This window comes from Amblyomma americanum, chromosome 3 (genome assembly GCF_052857255.1).
Source record: "Amblyomma americanum isolate KBUSLIRL-KWMA chromosome 3, ASM5285725v1, whole genome shotgun sequence".
Lineage (NCBI taxonomy): Eukaryota > Metazoa > Arthropoda > Arachnida > Ixodida > Ixodidae > Amblyomma > Amblyomma americanum.
Genome location: NC_135499.1, coordinates 178,256,526 through 178,282,075, shown reverse-complemented (window position 1 = coordinate 178,282,075; position 25,550 = coordinate 178,256,526). Strand labels below are relative to the sequence as shown.

At 45.1% G+C, this 25,550-nt stretch overlaps 2 protein-coding genes across 4 annotated transcripts in view; one reads left to right on the top strand and one right to left on the bottom strand.

Annotated features, from left to right (window-relative positions):
* Window positions 1-5,896, bottom strand: part of LOC144125520 (E3 ubiquitin-protein ligase HECW2-like) — a 67,749-nt gene extending 61,853 nt beyond the window's left edge. For 2 of the 3 annotated variants that reach the window (XM_077658988.1, XM_077658990.1), the window contains exon 1: window positions 5,771-5,896. The gene's annotated coding sequence lies outside the window, so the exon portion shown is untranslated. Of the gene's footprint in view, window positions 1-3,225; window positions 3,245-5,770 lie in introns of those variants that run through there. The other variant, XM_077658989.1, reaches the window with a different exon arrangement.
* Window positions 5,897-6,296: 400 nt separating this feature from the next.
* Window positions 6,297-24,971, top strand: Elp2 (elongator complex protein 2). Its single transcript, XM_077658991.1, has 19 exons — window positions 6,297-6,540; window positions 6,605-6,692; window positions 6,807-6,877; window positions 6,962-7,106; window positions 7,187-7,273; window positions 8,542-8,676; window positions 11,305-11,457; window positions 12,730-12,825; window positions 14,191-14,291; window positions 15,314-15,436; window positions 15,934-16,092; window positions 17,324-17,512; window positions 19,952-20,099; window positions 20,976-21,106; window positions 21,759-21,936; window positions 22,658-22,779; window positions 23,480-23,616; window positions 23,681-23,776; window positions 24,772-24,971. The coding sequence occupies exons 1-19, from the start codon at window positions 6,418-6,420 to the stop codon at window positions 24,905-24,907; spliced, it is 2,418 nt and encodes an 805-aa protein (XP_077515117.1). The 5' UTR covers window positions 6,297-6,417; the 3' UTR covers window positions 24,908-24,971.
* Window positions 24,972-25,550: the final 579 nt, after the last annotated feature.

The following is a 25,550-nucleotide window of genomic DNA, read 5'->3' as shown; positions in this document are numbered from 1 at the left end:
GCACGTTAAAGATCCCCAGGTGGTCGAAATTATTCCGGAGCCCTCCACTACGGCACCTCTTTCTTCCTTTCTTCTTTCAGTCCCTCCTTATCCCTTCCCTTACGGCGCGGGTCAGGTGCCCAACGATATATGAGACAGACACTGCGTTGTTCTTCTTTCAGTCCCTCCTTATCCCTTCCCTTACGGCGCGGGTCAGGTGCCCAACGATATATGAGACAGACACTGCGCTGTTTCATTTCCCCAAAGAGCAATTATTATTATTATTATTATTATCACCACGAGCCAACAACGCAGGCCTGAAAGCCGCCGCCCCGTGCTCGTAGCTCGCACTGCATAGCCGTACTCGAGACACGTAACCATCGGACTGTGGCAACTACGTGCAGAAGCTTCTTGCCTCGTCCCTAGGGCTGCCTGGTTCTATGAACGCGCGCCTCCCAGCAAAATGAAGGCGTCGCTGCCATAACCCACTATCGACAAGTCGCGTCGGCGCTCAAGCTCTCTGTGAAGGCCTTCTGTGCAGTTGCGTGTCACCAGCTTATTGTGCAACGCGACGGGCAGCTATTCTTTGTGAAAGACAAGCCAAAAGTGACTGCACTTTGCGCAGCGCGGCCAAGCTCGCTGCTTGCCACGGTAGATCAGCAATCGGACGACAAACACTACGCGGGCGCGAGACAGGATAATGACGTCCGGGGCGGGAACCTATGGTACGGTGGCTAGACCTATGGCAATGCCACAAATTTCCCAACGCACACGCTCCGTCAGCGAGCACGCAGCTCTGCGTTTCAATGCCGTATAATGACAACCGCAGCAGCGCTACAGCAAGTAACCGAATCCGCAACCGGAATGTAAACCCTGCCCTCGCTTTGTTTGCTCAGTCCGGAAAGTAGGCTCGATTACTGTGTGGACGCTAGTCGCAAAGCAGCGAGGCACTTCGCGCCTTTTCTCAGAGATTCGCTCACTGAAGACATTCGATGACCCCCAGTTTGTGCAGTCGCGTGATGAGGCCAGGGTCATGTAACAACGCAAACACTGTGAAATGCAAGCGAGACGCCACGAGCGCTGACCAAGGGCGGCTGCTGCGCTGGCGGTTTCGACTTTCGCTCGCAGTGAAAAAAAAGAAAGCTCCGCCGCATCAGCAGCAGCCTGAACGACGCTACAACCTCGCCCGGGGGAAGGCGAAAAGGCGCGCCGCGAAATACCGGTAGCGCGACAAACGGCGGGGAGGGAAGAAATCTCTTTCAATGCAAAACCCGTCCTTTTCAGGAGGATCAGGGCGGCCCGCACAGGATACGAATGCAAAATATGGGGCAGGAACGTGTCAGGAATGAGTGCGCCGTTTGAAGCGAGCCGCGCTTCCGCCGGGGATGCCGCTGACTGCCTTCCGGCAGCGATGGGGGGCCCCCGCTGCCAAGCAGGCCAGCACGAGGAATGAAATACACAGATCGCTTTCGGAATGCGCGCCGAATGGGCTAGAAACGCTCCGGAGGAAGCCACGGTGATTGACGCGCAGGTCGAGACATTATGGGAATGGCACTTCATCACCATGCAGTCAAGGACTACTCCCAAATAGTGTGAGCGAGAAGCACGCGCAAGCAAAAATAAACTTCATCTGTGAGGACGCATTAACCGTTCCCTTTCGCGCTGCTCGCACCTGTAAGTGGGCTAAGGCGACTCCCACGAGAACGTTACGCTTCGCCGCGCCGCTGGACTCCTTACATCATCGCGACTGATATCCTGAATGCACAGGCCACTTTGCGGCGGTGGACCGTGCGTTTTGACACGTGGCATGCGTCCGTATGGTCACTGGTCCCCATAACGCGTACGCGCCAACGCACCCTTGCCCCACCTCCGCTCCAAAAGGAATCTCCCGCACGAGCGCGGAGAACCCTAGTCCGGCCAGCCAGCCGTGCAAACGCGGTGGCCCAACCACCCCACGTCAGGGGCGGCGGTGCTGACGTGTGCATGGTTTGCTCATGCGGCGGCGACCTCGCCCCAAGTAAGGCTGCATATGCCCGAGGTTTCGCGCTTATGCAGCTGCTGCTTGTGCAAGCGTCAAAACGGAGCCTGCAGTGCGTGGAAAACACCATGCCAGTGATTTATGCAGCTAAGCGCAAGGTTACGGGTACCGCGCCCGGGAACGTGCAGAACGAAGCCTTGCGAACGAACGGTATCGAGCCGACACCTCACCTCGAACCTAGTTTGTTCGAAACTGAAATCAAATCAAAACCCTGCAAAGACGTGCTGGAGGAATCGAGAAACTAGGGCCGCGACAGCAGCTCGCCTCAGGTAGCACTGAAAGACCTCATAGGAGCGACAGAGCGAAGGAATGGTTCATGTTCAAAATCAAGGCAGAGATGAGAGAACTAATGACGCAGCGTATGCTGTTCAGATGGACAAGAGGCCGCTGTGTTTTCAATCTTCAAAAACAGGATTAGACCGCCAGTTAACGCAAGGAACTGGAACTTTGAAAACTCGACGAAGTTCGCGATGCAAGCAATGTGCCAGCTTCAGAATGTTTCAGTCACCGCTACCAAAGTTTATTATCATATTAGATAACGGTAGTTGGGGTGCAGTCGGCACGAGCTCTTCGGCAAAACGCACAGACGAACACCAAAGACGAAAGCGGTCTTCTAAGATCGTGACGTAGATTCAAGTTATGAAACACAACAGCAATGCTTTGAGGTCCTGGACAGCGCTGTAAGGGCAGAAGAGCAGCATCATCTCGGGGAAGCCCACAACACACAGCTTCAAAATAAGCCAGATGCATGTTTTCAGCAAAATAAAATTGTCGGCGACTAAAAACGCTATTTTAAAGGTATACAACATGCATCAGACTACCAAATGAAAGAACACGTCCAAGCCGTATTGACGTAGTACGAACACTAATCAGCTGCGAAATTATTAACGACACAGAGCTTGTTACTTCTGTTAACTCATTCTCGCATCTGAGTGCGCTCCAAATGCAACGACTTATGTAATACGGTGATCGCGAGTCGCGACGCTCAAACGCTGCAAACGGTACAACACACTGAGATATAGGCACCAGTTTACAAGTACGCGGTCTTCGAAATGCAACGACTTATGTAATACGGTGATCGCGAGTCGCGACGCTCAAACGCTGCAAACGGTACAACACACTGAGATATAGGCACCAGTTTACAAGTACGCGGTCTTCGGATATACCTGGCGGCTCTCAGCCCATTCACCACACTCTCGGCAACTTACCCACTGCGAAAACTCCTTATCAAGATCGAAGACTGCACAGACAACGCGCAAGAAACCGTCGAGTTAAAGAGAAAGTCCTTCTACAACGCGGTGCACGGTCAACAAACTCGAAGGGGCGCACAACCGGCTGCACACATCAGGTCGTGAGGCGGCAGAACAAAGCGGCTCCCAAAGCGACTGGCGCGTAAAGGGCACCACCTTATTTGACGGGGCAACGGGAGACAAAGCAACAAAGCACGCACCTACACCTCGAACCGCAAACTCAGCCAGCTATATCTCAGCCTCGTTTCTCTCTCTCTCCCACGCGCTTTTGCCCAGGGCCGATCGGACAAGCGCCGCTACGACGGGCCACAACACCGATTAGACACCATCCCACGTCGTCCACAAGCGGCGAAGCCGAGCTCGCTCGAGCGACCTTCAGAGATCCTCGTTTGAAGAGAAATGGAGACCAAGAAGTCGTAAAAAAAAAAAAAATGTGCTGCAGGAAGCTGGTCTCGCGACTCGCGTTACAAGAGGATGTGAAGCGGACCTTTTCACCCGAACGCGCAACTCAAGACGGCGGGGAGCCACCGCGCGAAAAAGAGCGACAGCAGTGTGTGCAAGCGACACCAACTTGAACAAAAATAGCAAAGAGAAAAGATACAAAAGGTTCGGGACAAAGAGAGAACTAACCAGAGCGGCACAGGGAAAAGAAAAATCGTCGCAGGCTTCGGCGACGAACAGAAGACAGATCAGCAGGGCTTTTCCTTTCAGAGCGCGTACGCGCAGCGTAAACACGGGGCGAGCGACGGCCGTGACCGCTCAAACACGCGGAAGAGACGGCCTTAGCAAAGGAAAGGCCCTTCTACCGAGACGAGGGGGCGCAGACCGTAAATGCAAAATAAAAGCGGCAATTCTCGCGCCGTCAAGGTCGAGCGGCAGTCACAAAAGCTTTACGATCGAGGGATCAGCGGCAATTTCGGCAGCACAGCCGATTGACTGCACCAGAAAGGATCCACGGCTGTGTGCGGAACTTATTAGTGGCGCGACGGAAATTGCGGGACCGGGCAGCAAACAGGACACAGGCACAGCCCAAAGGAGTGGCGTCAAAGCGCGTTGGGCAATCAGGAGCTGCCGGTGACGCCGACACGTGGCCAGCCGTCGACGAGACAATCTGACGCGACTCAGGTCAGCAAATACACGTGCGCCTGGACGTCCCGGCAAAGCTAGCCGCACCACAACGAGAGGAAACACAGCTCTCAAAGCGCACGAACTTTTCTCCACTGACGCCTGCTGCTGCGCCAAATCGTTAAACTAGTCTCATTACCTGAATGCGCTGTACTCAATGGAGGTAGTAACATGGCCTCCGTACTACAGAACTACGCTCTCGAGCCGAGCAGTCTTTCATCAAATGTAGTATGCAGCACGCATCACATTGCGATCACACTGAACAGCATTGACAGATATCTTCAAGATCTAACCATTAACATGGAAACAAGCGCAACTTGTACTCCATCCAAAGATCCAAGACATGCGTGCCGTCAGCTGTAGGAAAGCTCTCAGCCCTTTAGAGACGCATGAGAGTGATCTAACGCAAAAAGCGACAACAGAAATGACAAGCTACCGCGGGAAGGAGCGAGAGCCGCCACAGTACGCTGCTCAAGCTGAAACAACCGCGTAAGCGAGCATGAAGTTAAGCAATACCATATGTGCTCGATACGGAGTGGCCCGGTCGTGACACAGATCTCGGAAAACCGTAGCTAAGATGACTAACCGCGCGAGTGGCTTCTTTCGCAACCCTTGACAGGCCTGTTAAGTAGTGAAGCACTCACGCCGCCCGACGTTTTCGCTACACCAGCAATAATATATTGCAGTCAGCATTCGCTCGGGTATGGGAAAAAGTATGGCCTGATCAGAGGTAACGCGGCATTTCTACATCCTTGCCTTTCATTAAGGTGCTCCTGAACAACACAAAGTGGTCCCGTAACGCGTGAAGAAGGGAAGTCAGAGCCGCAACTGTCAAAATTCGCGGATTACGAGCGCACTAAACTTCCGACGGAAGTATTTGCTAACACGAACAAGTTTCGCACGGATAAGTGTATACACAACAAACTCGGGCTTCTGCACAGCAAGAGAAATATTTAGCACCAAGATGAATACAAGTGGAACGCGCGCTAGTAACCAGCGCTGGAGAACGCTTATGGTCTTCAGAACCGAGGAATTTCGGCAGCTTTTGGAGGTCGGGTGGGCTAAGATGCAAGCGCATACTGCTGACAAGCAGGTATGACACGAAAGGGAAAGCGCTCGGGGCAGTCAGCATGGTTCACCAGTCTACGACTGCACTCAGTGGCTCTCGGATGGCATGCACATCGTTTTCTGTACAATATGACAACCGACAAGTTAAATAAGGCCAGGGAGAGATGGAAATTGGTACAAAACGTTAGGCTTAGTCTATAGGAAGCTGGCAATATTTCAACACAATAAGCGTTTAATACAGATCGCCCGGAAGAAAACGCAGCAACTTCAGCTAGCGTTCAACTCATACAAACAAAATGCAGATCCTTACCTTGCACGAGAATCCTAACACAAGACTTGGATCACAATCATAACAAATTGTCTGCACCGAGCACCACTCGCGTTAGATGTCCACCATCTTGTTACGCCCGCCTGGCAGAACTGATCGAAAATCAGAACAAAACTCAAGCAAAACCCGTGAACACCCGTGATGTTGCATTTGGGGACTTTGGAAACTTTGTGTTAAGTGTGAACAGTAATAGGACGAATACGCATTCCGTGTAGAATTGATTTAAATGTGTGATAAGCATTAGCGCGCAAGCAGCACAGACAACGAACGATTTCGAACCTTCTGTATTAATAAAATAAAGTTAACACATTCAAACATTGGCCAAGACCAAACGACGAGTAGCAAAGTAATAGTTATGCATTTGTACCCCGATTACTGCTAGTTTCACTGACTCAAGAATGCGAGAGATTTTTGCACTTTTACTTTTCCTGGAAGGATTCTTCTCATCGCAGCACGGCGCTCACTACATTACACGGGTGAGGGCTCTGGAGTCGCACCAGGAAAGAGCAACTGATCAGTAGCGAGGGACCGAGCGCGGTTTCTGTTTGCAGTGTGCGCGCGCTGTGCACATGTTTTGTGAGCAGGCCGTGCGATTGTCTTGTTTCGAGTGCCAACCACGTGAATTTTAAATGGCAGTGAGCGTAGAATACACAAGTTCCGCCTGCAATCGCAGCCCTCAGGCGCTGGACTGGGGCCAGAACAACATCATAGCCTATGGAGCCTGCAATGCTGTCGTCTTATATGATCCCAAGGTATTTTATGCTTTTGTGTGGTAGCGACGGTGTTTGTAGAAGCTGGAATTATGTGTTTGCGTAGGCGAACGGCGGTTCTGGTGCTGTCATTCACACGCTTGTCAACCACAGCGCCAGGGTCAACTGTGTCCGATGGGTCCGTAGAAAAAGCAGTGAGTTCTGTCACGTCGCTCCTTGAAACAAACATCCGATCATCATGTCCAGGCTACGGTAATCGTACCTAAGAGTGCTGGACCTCGTTCTCCTTGCTGAATCGTCTTTCACAGGTGCGGAAACGACCTTGCTCAGCACATCTGTCGATAAAACAGTGACTATATGGACCAAGGAAGGCAAGCGCGTAAGTGTAGTCAAACGAGATCCAAAAAGTTTGGGCTGCGCGGGTAGTGACAGTGAACTTAACACTGTGAATTCTGTCTAAAAGTTCGTTCCAGGTGCAAAGCTTGTCGGACATGAGAGTGCTGTGACGACTGCAGATGCTCTGTACACGCTACCCGCAGCAGATGCCTCGATGATCGTAGCTAGCGCTGGTGGGGACTTCTTCATCAGGATATGGGAGGTTGACGCAGGTACTAATTTTAATGTGCGACGAATAACACTGAAACAGTCTCCGAGAAGCTGGCTTTAGATTAACGACGTATCTGTGCAGGATTCACGACGAGATGTGTGCAAGAGATCAACCTGAAAGGAAACTTTGCAATGGATGTCAGGATGTGTTTCTTGCCATCTTCTTCTGGTACGTATTTTAACTTTTAATCATTTTTCTGTGTTTTGTGTCATTTTACACAGAGCAGTATCGTAGTTTTCATGTCCAGGAAAGGCTATGAAATGTTTTAGCACTGAGATTTGAAGTCTTAAAGTAACTGTGTGCTTGTTACTTTAAGGGGGGAGCAGTAAGTGAGATAAAGAGAATGCAACTGTTATCTTGATGAAGAGCTGACTTTTTCTGCTGTGTACTTTGCACATGCAAACTCACAGCTGCCGCAATCTGTGTAAAATGGGAATGTGAGTCTCATGACTCCATGCATTTGTTAGGTACATGAAAATAGCAGGTAGCTCCATATCATGTTGTAATCCACCATGGAAAATTCCCAACATTGGTATGAGGAAATGTGACCAAAACAGAACAAAAAGCACTGGTCTCTTAAAACTTGATGCCTATGGGGGAGTGGCTTGCATGGTCACCAAGATTTGAACTGTACGTGTGTCATTCATTTGCAATACAACCATTTTGAACATCTGATCTTTACATTATTTCGCACTAATCTCCCTTACAGGATATATATAATTTACAAGCTGCATGTTGCAAAGCTGGCCATGTTACTCGGGTGTGCCGAAGTGTCTCATTTAAATGAGTGGGGGAAAAGGCAATTTATGAAACAAAATAAAAAGGCTGTGGCAAAGTAGTGTTTATGCTAGTGATTTGCAGCTACTCAAAAACTACTCATGTTACACAACTGACGAGCGAACTTCAGTTTTGAAAAGTTATCTCAAACAGCATTTAGCTGGCTATTTTGTACTCAAGCATTTGTGAGACCTGTATTTAATAAAATAACGTGCAGCTGTTTTTTCACACTGACACTAATTTTCATTGGTAACATAGATTGTTTTGTTTATACATGGGTTGCACTAGCATCATCGCAGCTGCTATGGTTGAGGCCAGAAGTGTGGGGAAAACCATGGAATCACATGCAATGCATGTATAGGAGGTATTCACGTGACGTCACAGGCGCCATTTTGGTGTTCAGCGCCCAGCTTCAGAGGTGTAGGCTGGGGGGTGGGGTAAGCCCATTTAGACATGCACTGCAGGCTTTCAACGCACTACATGGATGCCAAAATGGTGACCACTATGGCTCTATGGCTTGAGTGAATACCTCCTATGGTGGAATTAGTGTTGTTGCTCTGAATTTATATTGTTGTTTTCTTCTGTCCAAAGTAAACAGTGTGGTGTTGCTTGATGGTGTTTGTATTTAACTTGATGTTATTGTGAATATTTTCTTTCAGTTCCGTTGCTGGCTTATGGAGGGAATGACATGATGATCCACTGCTACTACAGAGATTCAACAGCGGGCTTCCTCAAGTGTCATACTCTACATGGCCATGAGGATTGGGTGCGGGGCATTGCCTTTGAGACATGTGGTACAAGAAATTCTTATTCTCGTTTCACAAATACTATTGAATGTGTAATGTGTGCAGTTAACATTTGCAAGGCTTCAGAAAGAAAACATAATAGAATGAAAGTGATCTTTCCTGCAGAACTGGAAAATTCTTTATTCCATGGTGAAGAAGGTTCTGACTGCAGGGATCAAAGTGTTGGACTGCATAGTGATATCTAAATGCATTAGATGCTTGGACAACAAAGGAGTACACATGGTGGAGCCCGTGATAGTTCTCCACAAATAGTGTCTGGTGTAACATTCAAAGTATGTTTGTGTAGCACCAAATGGCGGTGCTTGTAATGCTGGCCTCAGTGGTTGTTGTGTTAAACTGCTGTGCAAGAGTTCACGGGCCATATGCCTGGCGACAGCATCATGATGGAAGCAAGATGCAAGAGGTCCCATGTACCGAGATTGTGGTACGCATTGCAAGACCCCTTGTGGTCATAATCAGTATGCAATATCTTTCTCCAGCATGCTTCACAATAGCAGAGGTGTAGCTGTGGCACGTAAATATCCATTAATTTTGCCACACGGTACTAAGCTAGCCACTGTAAGGTTTTTGTGAATAATGACAGACAGCACTGAGCTGCCAACTTCTGAGGCATCTCGTGCTCACACCTCTTTCATGAGACCAAATTAAACCGCACTTTCTTAAGCACCTGTTGTAGTTTATGTACAGGGTGTTTTACCTATGATGTTCTGCAATTTTTAAAAACAGGTTTTTTTTTATTTGGAAGAGCAGTTTTTTTGGCCTAGCATTGTCAGCAGTGCAGCGCATCAGAATACAGCTATGACATGCTAACTAGTAGGCTGGTTAACTAATGTTGAGTTGTTAACTTTTTAACTACTACTGTTAGTCTTTTTATTTATTGAGAGGTGTGTAGCCCACCATAAGTAATATGCATATCAGTTTTTAGAATTTCGAAAACGCAGTTACCCTCGGTGCTGTGGTCCAACAAATTCTGGCTACATCATGCCAAAATACATGCACTTTCGAGAAGCTTGCAGGCAAAGCAAACCCTCCATTGCATGTAACTCATTATAAGCGGCAAAATTTGTTAGGCCATAGCGCCGAGGGTAACTGCATTTTCGAAATTATAAATACTTATATGGGTATCATTTTCAGTGGTCTACACGCCTCTTAATAAATAATGTGGCTTACAGTAATAGTTTAAAAGTTAACTACTCAGTATTAAACCAGCTTACTAGTCAGCACCTCTGATCTGTATCGTGGTGTACTATAGCACCGACAATGCTCTGCTGAAAAAAGCACTATTTTTAAAAATTGCAAAACATCTTAGGTGAAACACCCGGTCTATTATTCTTGAAAACATGATATGTAAAATATTCTTTATACTTAATACCTAAATACTTATCTCTTTACCTGCTGGTAAAAATTACCAAAAGCGTGCTGATTGTGGTCAAACTTTCTACAGCTTGCTGAGAATTCTTTTCTATACTAACAAAAGCATTTCTTCAATCTAGTGAACCTTCCTTATTGGTTAAGCTTACGTAATAACGCAACGGTAGTTTGACTATTTAGCGCGACATAAAACAGGTCTCTGACATCTGTGTAACTGGCTGCTTCACAGGAATAAAAAAGAAAGGGTTAAAACTGCTCCACAGTGTTGTCGGTGTTAACTACCCATATTTATTATCCCTGCAGCATAACAGAATGAGAAACATGGCATTGCAAGTAGGGGATTAGACATCGCGGGGCCACTCACGGATAGCATCTAGAAGTGCGGCTCTTTCTTTAGTGCTCTCAGAACCTTGCCTTAAAACAATATTTCTCCCTTGGTTTCTGAACAGAGCTCCACACCACATTGTTCCAATGAGCGAGAAGTTGAAAACTTCTTTTTTTACGCATTGTTGTTGACATATGGCAAACAGGCAGCCAATTTTCTTGAAGCCAAGGCCACACTACAGCAAAGGTGAACTAAAAAGCAACCAAGCAGTCAGAAAGCAGGAGCACCTACCATCATAATTGTCAAGAACTTTAATGAAGCCAACGTGACTCACCACCAGTTCTCTGTGAAAAGGATGTAAAACCATGACAAACTGAGCATGTTACTGACTATATTAGTACAACCTGCCATGATGGTGACTACGACTTCCCTGTGGTAGCAAAAGAAGTAACTGTGGTCACTGTTGTCAGAAAACATAAAGAAATGCTCTCATTCGTTTAAATTTTCTTGTTAAATTGTGCTTTTTATTTTACCTACCATTCTGCTGTAGCTGTATAGAACACAAGCACATGGGAATACAGTGTAGAAAAACAGTGTGTCATGGTTTTCTACAAAAGGGCTTAGTTTTGAACTGATTGGTTCGCTGCCAATTGATCGAGCTAGCCCAACCAAGCAGTTTTCTACTTTGCTTTATAGTACTGATTTATTAAAAAGCAATAGTGTTGGGGTGGCAGTTAGTATTGCTGTGTACATTAGGAGCAACACATTTTCTGCAAAAAAAAAAGAACAGAAAAGCAATGCAGATGTTTGGTTATCAAGATAAAACAGTTACTCTTGTTTTTTTTCTTACTCCTGGCATAATGTTGAAGTTGCATGTTGTCTTTTCTGGTTTGTATAATAGTGTTCTCGTTTTCTTCCAGCTGACAACAGCATCTTTATTGCTTCATGTAGTCAAGACTCTGTGATACGAATTTGGAAGATATTGCCAAACAGTGAGAATGAGTCTGTTACTGGTGATAGCATAGCTGATGAGATCAAGCTTCAGGAGGCTACCTTCACTGCTACAGTTGATGGTGAGCTGTTCTTTGGATGCTGTTTATGTAGAAGTTGTGTTACCAGTGATAAGGCAGTTCACCTTCGTAATGCGGGTTTGGGCCAGAGCAAGCTGAGGGTGCATCCTTGCGTTCAACGCGCGCCTGTACTCTCGCTCTGACGGAAGTAAGGCACAGTTATTTGAGAGCTCAAGTGTTTATTACACAGTAGCTGCATTACAGAACACTGCACTAATCCCGAGACTGCAGTACAACCCATGGCCCAGCCGCATTGCCCGAAAGCGGGCCTGCACCGCTGCGTGCGCAGAGAAAGGACTACACAGGTGTGACAATACAGTTAAGGGCGATCGCGGGCCGCGCAGCCAAACAAAGGGTTATATTACATGCGACACAACACAAGTGAGGATGGGAGTGTGGAAATCATCCAGACGACAGAGGTCACACATCAATGGCTCCTTGCACGTCGCCACTGGAAATGGCCGGCAGTGACAAAGAACCAGTCAAATCAGGCCCTCCCGAATCTGGAGCATCAGCACCACACAGGCGGGTAGCAGGACTCCATTGAGGCCTGAACTTGAACATACATACTAGGTGTGTGCATTAAGCCACCTGCGTTCTTGCTCCCCTGGCAAAGACCGTGGCGCTGGGAGTCGAACACTTCTCACTTTTTTGCTTCCCGAGTCAGCGGTGGTCCCCTGGTTCATTTCCCACTCGCGACCTCTCCCCGAAACAACGTTACCAACTTCACTCGAACTGACCCAATAGGGACACGAGGCAGGAATGAACGGAGGAAAGGAGGGTCATTTAAACTGTCTCTCGAAAGAGCTTGGATCGAGATAAACAGCACCACCACCCGCTTTCCGCTTTCAGACCCCACAGAAGGGGCCAGCAGCAGTAGCAGCGGTCACATACACAAGAGGCACAATCCCCACAAATTATAAGTAGTGGAAAGTAATGTAGAATAAAGTTTCAAACTCAGTGATCCAAGGAAAGTGAAAGGCATCTGATCATGCTAAGTTGTTGCATGTTTTTTGTATAGCTACAGAGGCCTGTATTTTTTCTTCCATTCTACTTTTACTGTGCCTCTCTTCCTGTATTTGACAAAAGCACAGTCCCGTGGCACACTTAGTCTGTGCTGCCATTGACCTTGTAGATCAATGGCAGCTCCCGCTGTTTGATCCTGTCACTGTGTGGCAGGTGTACATCCGCATTCATTACCGGCTGCATTTATCAACACCTGCTGGTTGACCACCACTGATTTTTGCTTCCGTTTGTGTGGGTTCTGTTTCACAGGAAGCCCACAGACCTTTGCTGTTGGCTTAGAGACAGTTCTTTCTGGCCACGAGGGCTGGGTTTACAGCATAAGCTGGTGCCCTGTGACATCTCAAGGTAAGAAAAAAAATGACAGATGATTTGGTGTGGTTAGGCCAATTGCGAATTAAGTACGCTAGCACTTTGGTTTTTCACTTTGGTTTCGGTTTGACGCTCAATTTTCAAGGTTAAGCGGGCTTCAGACAAAGATTGGCGAAATCGGACTTAAGCTGCGCCTTAAGTGTATGACGCAATAGCATCAATGGGTTGATGCCCACATAAGCAGAATTCATCATTCTCTGCTTTACATTCATACATCACCGGGAGTCCTCATTCCACTCCTGATGCAGCGGTGCAGCAGTGAAGCGATGCGCCACTGCCCTGCGATGACAGATGCTGCCACCCAGCTGTGGGGCTTCTGCGACCCAGGTTGCTCTTCTGGAGCAATATTTCGCAACCAGTCATTAAGTGAACTGCCACCTGCCATGGTGAGCGGGTTGCAGGTTTGCGGGTTAACCAGACAGACAGTGGCAAAATTGGTGAGTGGGGGTCTTAGTACTAACGCACTAAAGCTTTGTTTGGCTCATTGCAAAGAAACTGTCTTGGTTTGGCTTATTGAAAGGAAGCTACCTGATGTGGGGCAGGAAAGGGACTGTGAACCTGTGAGGAAGATTTATTGTGTCTTCAGTTACATGTTTTTTACATGGACTTTATTAATAACAATGATAAACCCTCTTTTTGTAAAGTTATACATGTAGCCATTCATGACTGAGAAAAAAAAAATTGTAGCTACAACACATTTTTTAACTTAGCTGTGTGAGCAACTTGTCTTTTGCATTGGTGTTTTAGAAGCTGGTCTGTTTGTATTTCTCCGCAGGTTTAGTTTACTGAGCATCTGTTCCTTTACAAAATGTCCTAGAAGCATTAAGCTTGTGAACAGCGTACTAGGATCATACCATAAGTTCTTCTCCTGAGGTGGTGGGTGCGGTCTCATAGCATGAAGTTTTATCACAAAGCAGGTGTGCGGTTCAGAATTAGGGATGCCAAAACCAGCATATAGAAGCTGCTTAGTGGTCTTGTATTGGTTATCTGTGTTGTTCTGTTAAAACAGAAGGTTCAAAAGACGGTTTGGCCATTGAAAATTTTTTTTGGAAGTGCCCAACTTCAGGAGGTATCGACTGAAATGTGTGGTAAAGTTGTGGAGTTGTGGGTTGACAAGATTGTAGTGTGTTAAGCTGCATCTGCCCTCAGGTGGCACTGTGGGAGTCGACACCAGACAACTTAGGATGATTTAGTTTTTAAGAAGGCACAGGATGGCTTACTCCACGCTTACTTTACGAGTGACACTGGCAGTTCCATGGTATACAGAAAAATAAACATCTGTAAATGTATGTTTGTGCTAGCCATAACATCATGCTTGTCATATTTTGTGGGTGACTCCAGGTGAAGATGGATGTGAGCTACACAGCCTTCTCTCGGCATCCATGGACAAAACTGTGGTCGTGTGGGAACCGGACACTTTATCGGGTCTTTGGCTTGACAAGGTGAGTCTTTGCACAACAGCATTTGCAGTGAAACCTCACTGACACATTTTCTAAAGGTTACGGGGGAAAAGGCACATTAGATGCTTTACATGATCATAATCGTCATCAGTTATGTGCTGCCTTGGTTATTGTCTTTGAAGCTTGAGAGGGGAGGAGGGTCTTCAAAACTTGTTTTTTATGCACGTCTTGCTGAAACTTAGCAAGCAGGTATATCATAGAGTGCTGATTTCAAATATGCATCTAGATTTCAAATATCTCACCGGAAGAAAATATATGGCAAAATAACATCATAATTAGGTCCTTTATTAGAGGCCTTTATGGTAGTTTCTATCTAAAAAAGCTTTCTAAAGAATATATGTGGACATTTCCAAAGGTCCATGACACATCCTAAAGGTTTCCTTTTTGCCCTTTAGCATGAAAGATTAGCAAATAGGTAAAGGGTGGGCTAATTACTGTCATTTTTTTTCTTTCCAATTTTGTTATTTATTTATGATCGATGAAGTTATTTTATAGGCATTTTCTTAGCTTCAGGATGTGCTGTTGGCATTTGCAAATATCTGCACATTCTTAAAAAAGGTTTTTTTTTTTTTAACTGAGACATTACCATAAATGCCCGTAAGAACGGCTACTTGGGCTATAGTTTCTATAGATTCATTGCTACGAGGCAGAATGAATCTCCTTAAGAAATGACCTAAATAGGATAAGTTATTTTGCCATATATTTTCTTCCAGGTGTGATATTTGAAATCTAAATGCATATCTGTAATCAGCACTCTGTGGTATATCTACGTGCTATGTTTCAACAAGATATGTTGACAAATAAGAGAAGTTTTTAAGGCTCTCATCCCCCTTAAATACAAGTACATTTGCCAAGAATAAAAATGATGAAATCCCCCAAGAGCCAGGCAAGTAGCTGGAACGCCTCCTTGTAGCCTTGCAACAAAGATTGGGTTTCGTGTTGAATCTTTGTTCCAGCAGACTGTTGTGATGTCCAATAATTCTTTATTTCCCTGTTTTCTGCAGGCTCGGTTTGGTGACATAGGAGGTAACACTTTAGGCTTCCTGGGGGCAGTGTTTGGTCCTGATGGGAAGAGCATTCTGGGTCAGGGCTTCCATGGCTCATTTCACATGTGGAGGAGGAAAGAGGTGTGCTGCTTGTTTTCAGAGTGTTTATTGCATTACTGCACGTCTTATCAAAGTGCTTGCTGAGCTGACTACCATTTTTAGGAGCAAATTCAAACAGCTTGTATTGTACCTGTTTCTTTCTTAACCAGAAGGTTTGTGCTCTAATGTGTCTCATGTACTGTGCCACGCACATTGGACTCTGGTTCACCTACTTTATTTCTATGCATGACAGTTAATCACAGAGATAAACTGTGTCTGTCTGGTACTTACTTGTTACTCAGATCGTTTCTCATGGTCCTGTGGAAAAAGTTAGGATTAGTTAAGCCACACAAGCAGTTCTGTGAAGTGCTTGAACTATATGTATGTACAGCTAAACCTTCTTTTCTTCTTTGTTTTTGTTAATTTCTATAACTTTTTTTGCATCGTAATGCATTCAGTTCGTTTTCAGCTTCTCCAAAGCCAACCGAGCTACAGCCCTTATTTCAGACCAATTTAAAAAATTTTTCTTTCCCTGCCAGGGTAGTGGCGACAACCTTTGGCAGACGAGTGTGTCTCTGGGTGGTCACTTCGACAAAGTGGGTGACATTGCTTGGGCTGCTGGTGGAGAGTATTTGTTGAGCTGCAGTTCCGATCAGACAACACGGCTGCACGCTCCTTGGGTCACGCCTGGAGGCACAGTGAGCTCAAGTTTTATTTTTCTGTAGTCTCGAAAGTTTTGGGGTTTCTGTGTACACTCACCATGTGCATGCATTTTGAAAGACTGAAATCCCTTGTTGAGAAATCTTTTCTTCCTGCATAAATCTTGAACACAAGTTCTCATGGAGTGCATGCTTTTTTAAAGTTTACTTTGCACGCTCATGCAAACATGATGCACTTTGTGCAGCTGTTGCTTAGAAAAGTTACGCAGATTTTTACTGTGGAGTTTGTGTGGCATGTCTGCTGTGATTCACACGTTTCTCATAAATGCTGCTTAAACAATTTATTGGCAACTGCTGACTTTTCACGCGCTGGTCTTTTCTTGCAATTGCAAGCAAGGCCGTTGTTCTGAAACTGCCCTTGATGACGTTCATAGTCAAAGAAAAACTCAGATGTGCTTGCTGCAGCAGCAGGAATAGCCCCATTGACTGAGTGAACTTGTGTTGCCATCTGATGGGGGAGGGAAGAAAGATGGATGGGAATAATGTTGCGGATGGCACTACGAGTAGGGCTTACTTAGTGAATTTTTTTTCATTCAAGTGACAGCTGTTTTTCGCCAATTTAAAGCTAAGCAGCAGCATTAGCATCCAGTTGGTAGAAGTGTACCCTTATGCACAAGTGGTCTGCATGATTTATTTGCTAACTAGTGATTAATGATTAATGTGAACCCGGGAAATATTTATGGTGGGGTGGTTAGGGAGGCGAGATCTTATTTCACAATGCATTTCATGAACTTCATAGTAAAAATGAATTCGATGGAAAATTTTTAACTTTGGGTAAAGGGTTGCTCAAATTCGCCTTTGATGTGGAGGAACATTTATGAGAAAGAAGTATAAGTGTGTGCGTGGCACTTGTAGAAGTGTGTGCAGCAAATGTGCAGCATGCGCACTAGGGCCATGAAAGGAAATGCATTGATGACCTGAGTTTGTTGCCATTAGCATGTAGAGCCTCCACTCCCTACTAGAGTCCCCACTTCCAGTGTGATGCGCTTATGCATGCTTTTCATTTGCACATTTGCAGGTGCTACAGCAACATTGCACCCAGTGTGCTGCAGCTAAGAGGGGCTGCAAGAATGTTGTGAAAAAAAGATATGCAATTGCACTATGTACTTTTCACCTTTAAGTGGCAGTGGAAACCTGCTCATATATCTGAAAATTTATTGTTTTATTTAACGTTTGGCATAAATTGTGTCCTTTCCTTTTTTATTTTCAGTCCTGGAAAGAGATTGCCAGGCCGCAGGTGCATGGCCACGACCTTGGATGCATTGCATCAACAGGAAGGCTCCAGTTTGTCTCCGGTGCTGAGGAAAAAGTGCTGCGTGCATTTGAAGGAACCAGGAATTTCGTTGACAACTTTAAGCGACTGTGTGGTATCGATCTTTTGTTACACTCTGGCATTAAGGTGAGCATGCCCTCTGCTCAACATTTCACTCCCCATATTTGTAGGTGAAACAAGAATTTTCAGTGATTCTTCAGTAAAGAGTGTAGATGCATGAAAGTGTCAAATGCAAAACAAATGCAAATAATAAAACTCGTTGCAAATTGCTGCAGCTAAGAGGGGCTGCAAGATTGTTGTGAAAAAAAGATATGCAATTACACTATGCACTTTTTGAATATGAACACAGATAGTTTGAATTAAAAAAGAAGCACTTTTCAGAAAACATAGCTGCGGAATGGGATAGATATATTGCACATAAATTTTATTTTACTCGTCAGCTTCATACTTTATTTTACTCATCATTTTCATAATTTATTGTGCCCATAATTCCTTTCAGGAATTAACGGGGGAGGGAGGGTTGTAGTAGTCGTAATAGTATAATAAACTTGACTTTGCAGGGTAATAATGTGTAATAGCGTTGGTACTATTCGTAGAATGACACTGCTGCGTTCAAGGGAAAAAGTCGTAGGGCAGTTTGATTTTATGTTCACATGACAAGGGAGTTTACTGGATGTTGTCATGAAGCATTCCAAGGTGGCCAGTAAGGAGTGATGTCTCCGCCAGTGAGGAGTGATGTCAGAGGTTGCTATCAGAGGGGCGCAACACAGCACATTGCTGGCGAAATGCAAGGCAGCTCGACAAATGGACGGCAGCTTGGGCTACATATACAACCTAGGCGGAACCATATCAATCGTGCTTGATCGCAATGCCTGGAGAAGGGCCAGCTGTGAAATGCCACCTGAAGCACGGCACTCTCCGTGGGGTGTGTAGCCCCCCCTAAACCTTGTGTATTGGTTTTGTCGTATTGTACATCCACGATGGACCCATTGCTGTCACAAACCAAAGGCGCGAAAATGAAACTAAACTGCGAGACACTGCACGCAAGCCATGTTGCACGCAGTGTAGCTGCATGGGCTGCGTTCGAGGCTTTTATTTCAGGTTTCCGTCGTCCACTTTTTTCCTCTCCCCTGTGTCATAAAGGATGTGGTTCCTAGATTTTAATAGCCGAGAATTGTGTGGGGTGAAAATGGTCGCTGTGAAACAACAACAGGAGCGCACACATGCCGCATTTTCGCCCAATCTGCTATCCTCCGCAAGTCTCGTTTCTGTGCACGTTGGGCCTCTTATTGTAGCAATCGAAAACGATAGGTCCACTAGTGCTCATCCCCTTCACCGTTTCATTAGTCATCTATTGTGTGCCATTTCCTGGTTCGTGAGCACGCACTGGCACCATCACGGTGGCGCTATTGATGTAGTCAGTGCATTGGTTTCAGCAAGGCCCAATCACCTAGCTTTAACATGCATGCGCATTTGCTGTGTGCTGACAGTTGATTCTCTGAGGGAAGAACTAGTTATATTAATTAGCTAGTGCGAAATGCTGGAACTAGTGACTGCCGTTTGGAAATGCTATGATGTTTGGCAGTGATTTCGGATAAGCATGAAAACGAGCAATTTATGAATGTTCAGAAATTTTGAATGCATTGAGTAGTAAAAACGCGGTGCAATACTAATTGTAAGTTATTCAAAATGTCGAATATCCGCGCAGCCCTGCCGGATACTAGTGCAAAGGGCAGAAAAAGTGTGCTTAAATAAATACAAATAACTGAAGGTTATTAATGGGAAGGCCAAAGATTGGCAGCTTTACACCGTCTAGTGTGAAAAAAGCCATCAAGGTTTCTCCAGACCTTATTCACTACATGTGCTAATATTTTTGGCTACACTGGCTTGATGTCTGTTTGGGGGCTGGGCCTTATTAAAAAGACACAGTGAATGCTGGGACATCCAGTGCCCATTCTTAGCTGAAATGTAGGAACTTCTGATTTGTGCTTCGTCTTGCTTTGTTGGAGGTGTATGGCGCAGCTTTTCACTCCTCTGAGTTTTCAAACTGGTACTCACCAGTTTTCTGATGAGTGCAAACATTTTGCCTTGTGCTCGGCCTCTCTCAGGTGAAATGCTTGGACAAGTTGAGGTCTTTGAGGCTTCCTCAATCAGACCAAACACATTAGCCATGGCGCTCTTTGGCCAAGCTGCCTTTTTGTCATTAAAAGTCAGACCTTCATAATGTTCCGTGTACACAGTAGTCCGAGATGCCCATCTTTGCTTGTTGTATATAAGTATGATACTGTCCCTACTATCAGTAATTTGGCTTCGGTGCAGCTGAAACCCAGGCAGAAAGCAGTGTGTCTTTTGTGAAAGTATTGTTGCTATGTGTCCCAGTTTTCACTCACGGCCCCGTGTTCCATGTATAGTATATTGTTCGTTTCATTTCAGTGGTGTGACTCTGAAAAGCAGACTAGGTGGCCACTTGAATGAGTTCGCACCCTATTCTGTTAATGCATGAAATGACCCGGGCTCGTGTGCAATGCTGATATTCAAAACAAGCTTTTTTTTTTCTTCCCTCAGGAACTCGCTGAAGGTGCCAGCGTGCCTTCCCTAGGCCTGTCCAATAAGGCTGTCTATGAGAATGACCTGACTCGCAGCATTACTGACGAGGAACGGCATCCAAAGAACCAGTTCCCCGAGTTTTACTTCACTCCTGTTGTGCTGACAGGTGCCTGATTTTATCCCATTATTACAGCATGCATTTGGCACGCTGTATTCCTATGTTTTGCTGAAGTGAAGTGCTTGCTTAGCTATCTGGTTATTGTAAAAAAAGCTTTTGCCACAGGAAAACCAAAACCAGCTAATGTGAGCATCCTCTCAAAGGCCGTTTATGCTAGTTACACTCATAGCGTCAAGGCTGCTTAGGCCCAGTAGATGTTCAGAATCATTCACACATGCAAAAAAACTAAACTAATTTTTACTTCCCAGAGCACCACAAGCTTTGCAAGGGATGCTGTAGAGGATGGTTGCACATTGAGGAAGTATAAACACCAGATTTTTCATTGCACATTTATTGACGTGTAAGGTATTAGTAAATGCCTTACGCAGCAAAGTATGCACCATGAGTAAGGTATTAATCCTCACTGGCGAATTTTGCATACACTCTGGTCATTTTTAGGAGAAGGAATTTTATTGATCTAGAATCTGCACATCACATGCAGCCACTAATACAGAGCAGCAATTAATGGTGACTGTCATGCCACCTTTTTAATAAGCTTCAGGATAAGTTTGTGACAAAGTATATGTGAGATTTTTTTTTAACATAAAAAAATGCAACTGATGCCACAGATTCTTGCCATGCTTGTAGGTGTTGAGGAATGTAGCCATCTGCTGTTGCTGATTTACAGAATGATCCGGATTACAGATTAGAATTATAATATTTACACATGGCTGGATGTCCCCTCTCAATGAGTCATGTTATCGATATAAATGTGGTAGCTCGCTGCCTGCTTAATGCCAGAAACTATGTTGCAGTCTCCTTTTCTCTTTTGAAGTGCGAAATGCTAAAGGCCATTAATGGCTGTTGCCCATCCACTTACCCCAGAGCCACCCACAGAGGAAGACCTTCTGCAGAACACCCTTTGGTCCGAAGTGAGGAAGCTTTATGGACACGGCTACGAGCTGTTTACACTGGCAGCCTCCCATAGTGGCAAACTTATTGCCTCTGCCTGTAAGGTACAGTAGTTCCAATATTTTTGCAACACTCCTTCATGTCATGGCTTAGCATCGGTGTGCTTGTGCAAGGCCTCAAAACTGCAGTGCCCAGTGCATCACATACGATACACACTGCAAAAAATGTGAATAGATCTCATTTATGCTTGCAAATATTTACCAGTTCTTCACAATATTGTACTAGATACCGCCTTTCAAACGTATATATTTATTAAAGCCGTGTCAAAGTGCAAGCCACCAAAGATGTAAGAGACCTTTTGGAATATCGCTCTCTGCGAAAGCTGAACCTAATGGCAAAACTCCGTAAAATTTCTGTGGTTGTACTGCTGCAGTGGGAACTGATGAAGCAGCTTTGAATTTTGCTAGTTGTTTAGTGTATGCATCTGAGTATTTATGGCCAAGTTTTGCATTCTTTGACCCCCACAAAAATAATTGTAATTTGCTTTCTGTAAAAAATCTGCCATGCTTTACATTTTTGCAGTGCAGCAACCATTAGCGACAAAATCCTGAAAGCTCACAGGCTTTACCCAGAGTTTTCATTACTTTGGCATTATAGGGTTAACTTGCATGCGTAGCAGAGGGCTGCTGCAGGTTGTCAGCATCCTCATGTGTCACGTTTTCTTCTTTGTCGTTACAACTGTAATGATGAGCTCAGGCAAGCACACAGCAGCATGCGGCCATACTTCTCTGGGACACGGCTACGTGGAAGCAGGTTGGGGAGCTCGTGTTCCACAACCTTACCATCACGCAAATGGAGTTCTCTCCCGATGACCGTTACCTTCTCAGTGTCTCAAGAGACAGGTCGTGGTGCATACACGAGATCAATGTTGACGGTGAGTCCAGGAAATGTCTTGTTAAATTGCGGAACTATGTGTCCATTGCAAGAATACTGAAGCGCATTAAAAAAAAAAAAAGTTTTGCTTTTACTGTCTTGAGACAGTTAGCTCTACTGGAGCCAAACGCTTGTTTTGAAATGCACTTGCTTTACTAGTGCAACCAAATATATATGGCGGCTGTTGCCTTGGTTAGAACACAGTTGTACTAGATTTCGAATGTCAGCGCTTTGTGTTGCAAATGTGGAGCTTTATAGGCATGCCAGCAACATCGTCAGACAGGTTTTTCACCGCACGAAATTGCAACCCTTGGTCAAGGTTGATAGTTTTCTTTTAGGTTACTACCCACCATTAGGCACATTTTTATGCACCTAATCAGGTAAATGGAAAAAAGCAATTTAGCCGTCGCGGTGGCTGTGTGGTTATGGAGCTTGGCTGCTGGCCCGAAAGACGCGGGTTCGATCCCGGCCCGTTAAAGAACCCCAGGTGGTCGAAATTTCCGGAGCCCTTCACTACGGCGTCTCTCATAGCCTGAGTTGCTTTGGGACGTTAAACCCCCATAAACCAACCATAAACCAAACCAAAAAAGCAATGCTTGCAATTTTTTTTGCGCATGCATCTGTATATACGATGTCAATGCTGGGCATGTGATGCCTGTGGTCAAAGAGTAAGCACATTATTGAACCTAAATAATTGTTTTTTGTGGGCCCTTTTTGTTCAGGGAATGTGTTAAACAGAATCGCATTTGCTGAGAAGAAAGCTGCTATCCACCAGAGGATTATTTGGAGCTGTGCCTGGTCCCATGATGGCCTGTATTTTGCAACTGCATCAAGAGACAAAAAGGTAATCTCTAGTAATAATGGCCCCAAGCTCCCTTTGTGGTCACAGTGTTGTAGGTGCAGAACAAGTCAAAGAAAGATACAAGTAGGCACTTTCAGCAAATGCAGAAACTGCTGCATTTTAAAGAGAGTACCACAAACTAGTACATACCTACTAGCCGACAGCTCCTTTGCACAGGGCATCATATGGGTAGTGGTACAGCTGCATTCTGTCAGATTCTGTTCTTTTTGTGTCAAAGATTGAAAATTGTCAGTAGTCACTGCTTCTGATATGCTGTAGTTAAATTGCTGCAAATGCTGTTACAAGAACAACTGACTACAATTACATGAACCAGTATCCAGAATAAGAGATCGTGTATAACTTAATTACCACTTTGTATACTTAATGTGAGCTGTCAACTAGGATTTACTTACAGACCTATTTGCTTGGTGCTAACCTGGTGCTGTATACCTTAAAGCTTGCCATTAAAATCTATCAAATGTATCTGTACTCATTCTGCATTTTTGTCAATATATGTACCATTGACTCATTTTCGTGTTGAATTACTTTCTCTGCCAGTTAATACGATGTTAATATCTGAGGGTTAATTTATTCCACTGTAGGCTGCATGAAGGACATCAAGCAATCTTATTGTGCACAAAACCTTGGGTCGACGTTTCCAGTGCGACTGTCATTTCTCATTTGTCGTTACACCAATGCTCAGGTTGTGATCTGGGGATGGAGAACAGTAGACAAAGCTGCAGAAGCGTGTCTGGGACCTTTTGAGAGCAAGGCAGAGTTGACTGTGGAAGACTCAGCCACAGCAGTCACCTTCGCACCTGGTATTTGCAGTGACGACAGGTGGGCACAAATGCAGGCCTGCGAGATGTGGATCATGTAACAGTGTGGTGCATTGCAAATCCAGGTACCTCGTTGCCATAGGACTTGAGAAAGGAATTGTCCACATCTATGAATGGAACTTGGAACTCGGCTGGGCCCTCCGTGAAACACTGCAGCAAAAGTATCCTTTATCGAAAGTGCCCCAGCGTTTAATCTACTTGCAAAAAGTGGGAAGTACTGCATTTTCCATTCGGTTGGCCTGCAAACCAATGGAACTGTATTTAAAGACGAAACAGTATATTTCACTTCTACTACATACTATAATGCAAGTTTTTTGCTCCTGGAAATGAAAAATTGAGCTTCATTTGGACAATTTCAGCCTTCAGAGTTGCCCAACAGCTGGTGGATTGATATCCAGCTGGCTAAATTTTAACTTCAATTCAGTTTCAACTTTGGCATTTGATAAGGAAATTTACACGGTCTATTTTTATTCTAGGCCACATGGTGCATGTACCTGTGAAATGCAAGAATACACTTGTATTGAGGCTGCTTCAAGCAGGTGGAAAAAAAAAATGCAAACATGGGTATGGACTCAAGAAAAGGAAATGTTTGTTGTCATTTTTCACTGTTGGTTTATTCACAATGCACCTTCAAAGCCATGTACACCAACTTCCCCATGGTAAAGTGCGAACACTTTGAATCTGCTGAACATGATTGTATGGTGCTGATGTGCATGCAAAGTATTGCTACACAGAAAGCGCACCTTTCTTGCAATATATAGTATTTCATGGCACAAATTTTTCCTTCATTTTCTGGCGCTGTATACCTTAAAGCTTGCCATTAAAATCTATCATATGTACCTGTACTCATTCTGCAGTTTTGTATATTGCCCTTGCTAGGGAAAATTTGAAATTACCATAAAACACATGTGTCAGGCAAAACTCCTTCCTTTAAGGATTTACCACCAAGAACTTGTTAACTAGCAGTCAGTGCATTATGCATCACTGCTGCACTTGTGGATGACCAGAAGATAAGCATACAAAATCTAGTCCTTTCAGGAAACGAATCAATTGTTCCAACCTTGTTCAGCATGGCATAGGATTTGTCCTAATGACAGTTGTGTGTCTGGTTATGCTGAAAACAGTGGTGCAAAATCCTTGACTTGCTAACAATCAGCTTTGCACACCATTTGACAGTGAAAAGGTTGAAGTTTTGCCCTAGATCAGATCGTGATGCGGGGACTGCCTTTCAGCTGGCAAGCTGTGGCGATGACCACATGGTGAGAGTCTACAACATCCCACATCGGTCTTGAATGCCAAGCAAGAGGACTTTTGGGTGTAATTATAATAAATTGCAATGATCTGTTGGGACGAAAAGGCGGCTGTTCCTGCTAGTGGCCTCAGTTCTTACGACAAGTCATGCTGGCAAAGGGTATGAAATGCTCAAATACTTGCATTGTAAAGAACTACACGCTAGCCTTATCTTGCAAAGTGTGATATGTACATACACAAAATGTCATGCAATCATATCTGTGCTCTGAAAAAACAGGACTGTTGAAGTAGTATGTACAAAAAAATTGTAGTTGCAAGGCACAAGCAATCTGAAGCTACGCAAAAATACCTAAAAATGAACTGTGCAAGCTACAGAGATTGTGTATGTTGTGAAGGCACCAAGAATAAGTGCAGTCGTTCTCAGGAGTGTCTGTCCCATGGGGTACGCTGTTCAGCCCATGAAACCCTGCAGCCCCAGCTCTTTGAAGGCTGCGAGACCTCATGCTGTCACCCCCCCCCCCAGGACTCCTAAACTTCAGGAGTGCCTGAAGTATTCCACTGTATGGATCAACAGCGAACCCTGTGGGCTACACACATTACAAAGGTTGCAGTTTTTTTTGCAAGCTCAAATTTTTCTCATGTGCCTTTGTGCAAGCGTTATCGTTGGGAGTGCACCTGCTGTTG